This window comes from Spinacia oleracea, chromosome 1 (genome assembly GCF_020520425.1).
Source record: "Spinacia oleracea cultivar Varoflay chromosome 1, BTI_SOV_V1, whole genome shotgun sequence".
NCBI lineage: Eukaryota > Viridiplantae > Streptophyta > Magnoliopsida > Caryophyllales > Amaranthaceae > Spinacia > Spinacia oleracea.
The window spans coordinates 37,770,622-37,776,119 of NC_079487.1; the positions used below are offsets into that span (position 1 = coordinate 37,770,622).

General features: G+C 39.6%; 1 protein-coding gene across 1 annotated transcript; it reads left to right on the top strand.

Moving 5' to 3' along the window:
- The first annotated feature begins 542 nt into the window (after window positions 1–542).
- Window positions 543–4,804, top strand: LOC130465823 (uncharacterized). The gene is made up of 3 exons (XM_056834669.1): window positions 543–1,654; window positions 1,743–1,817; window positions 2,039–4,804. The coding sequence occupies exons 1-3, from the start codon at window positions 722–724 to the stop codon at window positions 2,108–2,110; spliced, it is 1,080 nt and encodes a 359-aa protein (XP_056690647.1). The 5' UTR covers window positions 543–721; the 3' UTR covers window positions 2,111–4,804.
- Window positions 4,805–5,498: the final 694 nt, after the last annotated feature.

A 5,498-nucleotide genomic window follows, 5' to 3' on the forward strand; every position in this document is an offset into this window, starting at 1 on the left:
TTAGTTAGTGTTTTATATAAGATCGCCATGTATAAGTTTTTGATAAAAGGAACTCCCGTAGAGATTTTATAAATCGAATTTCATATAAAAAGTCAAATTTGCATACAGAATTCAAATAATAGATGCCATCATTTTAGTTTTTCCAATTAAAAACGAAAAAATAAGATAACTTTTACTTGAGGACATTTACACAAATCACCTTCACCAAGCTAGTTGCTCAGCAAATGTGTTAGAAAAGTTCATTGGGAGTATTTCTTTCTTGAAAGATAAAAAATACATAAAAAGAATGATGATTTGGAATTTAGATGAAGAAATATCAGGAAGTTAAATAAGAAATGTATTGAGGCAAGTCATATTACATGAATAATTAGTACACAGAAAGTACAGAAAACTCTGACAAAGTACAGCTTTGCTAATAACAACAAGAATAGACAGAAAACTTGTGCTTGAAATTCCTCACACCTACACTATCATATAAACTTGCTTGAACAATAACTAATTCTAGGAAGAACTTGCTTTACAACTTAACCAACTCAGGTTACCACTCAAATTTCGTACTCACGCAGTTTTTGTATACAATTAATCGGTATCTCACTGTGATTGATACAGTTACTGATCAGATGATGAACTATCAGATTGTTTTGTTAATCTGTTGTTCATTGTGTTATAGTTACAGACGTTGACAGACGTACATACTATACTAATCAAGGGTGTTTTACGAATGATACAGGGGAATTACAGGACTATGGATTTTCTGGAACTTCGAAAACAGCAGCTGTTATACAATTTTGAGGAGTTTGAAAGAGAGTTTTTACCACCGTATGACGACTCAGAGTCGGTAACAAAGCTGAATTCAGGAAAAAATATGTCTTGGATAGAAGAAATGGAGCAGGAATTTGTTTCTAATCAGCTGAATGTCAGAAAGATTCAGGCTTCAGGTTCGAACACATTAATATGGAAGCAGCTTGAGATGTTGTCAGACCAAATTCATGAAACTGAAGAGAACAAAAACATGAAACCCTCTAATGAAGAGAACATTGTTTACATTGAGCTGAGTGACACAACAACTACTACTGAGTCCTCTTATTTCAGCCTAGAGAACCTAAACATGGATATCGAATCACCAACTCAAATTCACAACATTGCATACCCCCCCACACCATCGTTAACACTACTAGAAGAGTTGGGTTATGAGCTAACTAAAGAAATGAACTACACTAATGATCCACTAATCATAGGATCCTCATGTTCAGACATTTTAGTACCTCCTCATGCCGAAAATATGAACACCTATGACCTAATTAACTTGGATGAACATCATCTTCCACCTTTAGATCCGTCATTCTTAGAATTTATTGATTTTGAGATCCCGGCTAGTCTGCAAATGGAAATAGACAACACAGCTCACATAAACAAAGCCACTGCTGATTACTTTACTAAGAAAGTGGATGGAAATTTGAGGGTTCCGAAAGGGGTATGTTGTGGAGGCAAATGCTGGAGGTATGTGGAAAGCAAGCTGAGTTCAATGCAAAGTATCCCTAGAGGAAGGAAGAGAAAAGGCTTTGAGCCAACGCCTGATCAGATTAGCCTTAAAAAACACCGCCAAAAGATCAGGAACAGAGAATCTGCTGCTGCTGCTTACAAAAAAGTAAAGGTTAGCTCTGAATTTATCATACTTCTTCACTAATCTACCCATTTTCATGTCGATCACCTCCATTTAACGCTTACTACCATATATATAGGCTCATATTGAAAAGCTAGAAACGCAAATTAAGGACCTTAAGGAGGAGAATAACATAAGAAGAAACTTGATAAAGGTAATCTCTTCTCCTCTATGAATTTTTCATGCTTCACAATTCACAAACAAGCTCTCGTTATTTTATCATTCTATATCTTCGTCATTCAGTATCTTTGTATGAACTGTACTTTTAGTTCTAGTTATGGCTTCCAAATCTTTATGTTTATTGAAGAAAGTTAAAGATTTTTCATTAAAGACATATTTCGAACAGTACACTAAATGTGTTACTTTGTTTTACAGTTTATGGAAGATGCTTCTCAAATACCACCGGAGAAGCGATCTCTTGGTCGAACCACATCAGGATGTATATGACATTCACCAATAATAAACTGAAGAAACACTTGGCCTAAGATAGTGTTATTGTTAAGGGAGCAAGATACATACTGTTATGGGTCGTTTCGTACCGCAAGTGTCGTGGTCGGTTCCTATATTTAAGGAACAGTTATGCCTGAGTCATGGAAGACTTGTTGGACAAGGTCAAAGAGGTTATCAAAGATCAAGCAAACGATTAGAGGAGATCAAGGAATCAGTTGAGCAATTCAAGGAGCACTACTAGCATAACTACCTCAACAATACAAGACCTAGAGTTCTATATAAATACCATCAGTCTATAATGAGAAGAGAGGGGAAGACCGACGATAAACCGACTGTCAAACTAGCACCCTCCACTAAATACTTCCCTTCGTAATGGTGTTAACCCCACGACATCATTACCTTCCTCGTAGCCCACTAACTTACGAATGAGAGTAAGCTTCTTTCTCTTATATATATAACTCACAAAGCATGCCACTCAAGAGAACGAACTACTATTGTTTATTCTATACCTTTCCCTTAATCCACTCTTTCTCATATGCCAACATCCCTGACATTACAAAGGCTACGCCATATACACCGATGATAAATACTTATTAGCAATTACCTTTCCTGACAATCCCTAACCCATTATTCTTCGTGTAATACCTTCTCCCATTTATGCTTCATTCTTAGCTATGTCTACATATATGCAAATAAACATTGTATTTGTACTCGATGGGGCTTTTTATGCCAACAACATAGTGGATTGGTGGACTCATGGCCACCCGCGATTTTTATCCTTTTCGGGTTTTCCGCGTCACCATCTCTTGTCTGGCCTCTCTTTATTTTCCGCCCTTTATTTCTTGTTATTTATTTGCTATATTTAATCTAGTCGTCTATGTCCCAACCAAAGGTCGTCCATACGAAATTTGGCATAAACAGTTTGGCGCCGTCTGTGGGGAGATGGCTAGATTTATCTTCAAACACATATCCACAAATATCCTCACAAACACAATATTCGACCCACTTGGGCTCACCAATAAAGTTACCGCCAGGTGAGGGATTGTCGTCATACTGTGTCGCCACCATGAGATGGAGCTGCGTCAGGGCACATGTCGTCGACATGACAGGTGTCGTCGACGGGTCAGGTGTCGTCGCGGGTCAAGTGTCGTCGGCGGGTCAGGTGTCGGCGACAGGTTAGGTGTCGTCGACGGGTCAGGCGTCGTCGACGGGTCAGGCGTCGTCGACGGGTCAGGTGTCGCCGACGGGTCAGGTGTCGCCGACGGGTCAGGTGTCGTCGACGGTCAGGCGTCGTCGACGGGTCAAGTGTCGTCAGCAGGTCAGGTGTCGTCGCCAGGCTCGTTGGTCGATGGAATATGGTATGACGTCAGGGTACATGTCGTCGCCAGATCAGGTGTCGACATCAGCAGGTGTCATCGCTAGAAGTGATGCGTTGCAGTGGTCGAATTCAACCTAGATGATGCATATCGTGACAACAACGACACCAACGCTTGATGACATCGAAAATAGACGTCATGGACCATCATGCAGATGTCACCACAAACAAGATACAATATGAGTTGTCTCGTACCTTGATAAGATCTCGAGACGATTTGATCACTTGACGTCGCGAGAAGTATGGTATAAAACTCAACCCCAGTGATTTTAATTTAAACTAATATTGTTTCTAGTCCTTGTTGTCACTAAAACAGATGCGAACACGTGACGTCATCCACCAATGACATGACGTCAACAAAGTTTCGTCCGACGTCACCTCCACATCAGTCGACGACGTCTCCAAAAACGAAGGCGACAAATGGAGATTCAGCAACAAATTGTCGGCAATACTAGATTTTGTGGCTAACTTCAGTCCAAGTATCAAATAGGAGAATTTGTAGTTGTCCTGAAGTCGCCACAGGGGAGCATATAGTATACTCTATCTCATTTAATTTTCATATAGTATACTTGATTTTCTTTTTATACAGTATACTTTGCTTGTTTTAATTTCCAAAAGCACTTTGAAATATATGCTATACGTTGTTATCCTACTTTTTGTACTAACATCGTCACCACTTGTCGTTTGATCATGTCGTGTCGCCAAGTATTGTCTTGTCTACATGTATTGACGTGTCGCTTGGCTAGGTCATGAGTACATCAGGTGACCGACGTTAGAATGCAGGTGACAAGGTACTGTCTTGTCTACAGGTACTGACGTGTCGCTTGGCAAGGTCGTGAGTAAAGCAGGCGACCAACGTTAGAAGTGTTACACGAGGTCACGACACGACATGAGGTCACGACGATACAACATGACGCCACGACAGCAAGTCACGACAGCAGGACGCGACCATTCTGGTTACCCCTATGACGACAAGAAGTTTCTTGGCGTTAAACATGGTACGTAGAAGTAATTATCGAACATCTTTATTTTAACAATATATTTCTTCGTAAGTTCGCCAACAGATCGTTGATTGATACATGAATATCAATGGGGGCTAAAGGTACGAACATACTTTCGAAGTGAGTTATCTTTTATTTATAATATACACGTATTGTCGCTGCCACGTACATCGCAGATCGTGAGGGTCATCAACACAATCGAATGGTATGAGTGACTTAATTCATTTATTAGTGACGTCAAAATTTTATAAACTAACACCTCATATCCTATTGAAATTTTCTCATATATCATCCGTGACAACTATTTTTCATTCACTAACGACATGCCGCGACTATACGCGTTAGTATGTATGACAACAGATTACCTTGATCATGACGGTATGCCCCGACGCCACGAGATGGAAATGACCGATGACACGACGCCACCAGCCTCTACCGAGAAAGCTAAGGAAATCGGAATGTCGAATAATCATCATCAATGACCATGATGACACATGAGTAACTTCTAAACTATTTTTCACACACTTTCTCATTTCAATTCATTCATTGTTGTTCTCTTGTATTAATATGTCTCGTATTCAACATTCATCAAGTTAGCTAATAAATTATTGCATCGCACCATGAATATCTCGATTTCTCTAATGACTAAACCATTTTATCAAATTCTTTCGAGGTAATTTGACTTAACAGGACGTTTAGAGGTTGCATCATGCTGGCACGCATGTACGGCGTCAAATATAAACGAACGTCATCATATCTGTGGCCGACTTCAGTCATGATATCTTCCTAAAGCCGCCACAGGGGGGCAAGATAGTACATACTCCTGTTCAGTTTAATATACTTATTACAACTTTGAAATTTAACTAACGATGTGATACAATTTATTTTCATGGTGATCTTGTCGTGAGATTTTGGTAACAGGTACGACGCTAAGACAAATGTACAAACATTGGGGGCTCAACCACTATCACATGTCGAAATAGGCGGATAAAGAGAAGTCATTGGGTTT

Bases quoted from the DNA above. Each gene is read 5' to 3' on its own strand.
- LOC130465823 (XM_056834669.1), top strand. From the start codon at position 722: ATGATACAGGGGAATTACAGGACTATGGATTTTCTGGAACTTCGAAAA. The intron at 1,655-1,742 runs GTTAGCTCTGAA...CCATATATATAG, and splicing joins CTGCTTACAAAAAAGTAAAG to GCTCATATTGAAAAGCTAGA. The intron at 1,818-2,038 runs GTAATCTCTTCT...TTTGTTTTACAG, and splicing joins TAAGAAGAAACTTGATAAAG to TTTATGGAAGATGCTTCTCA.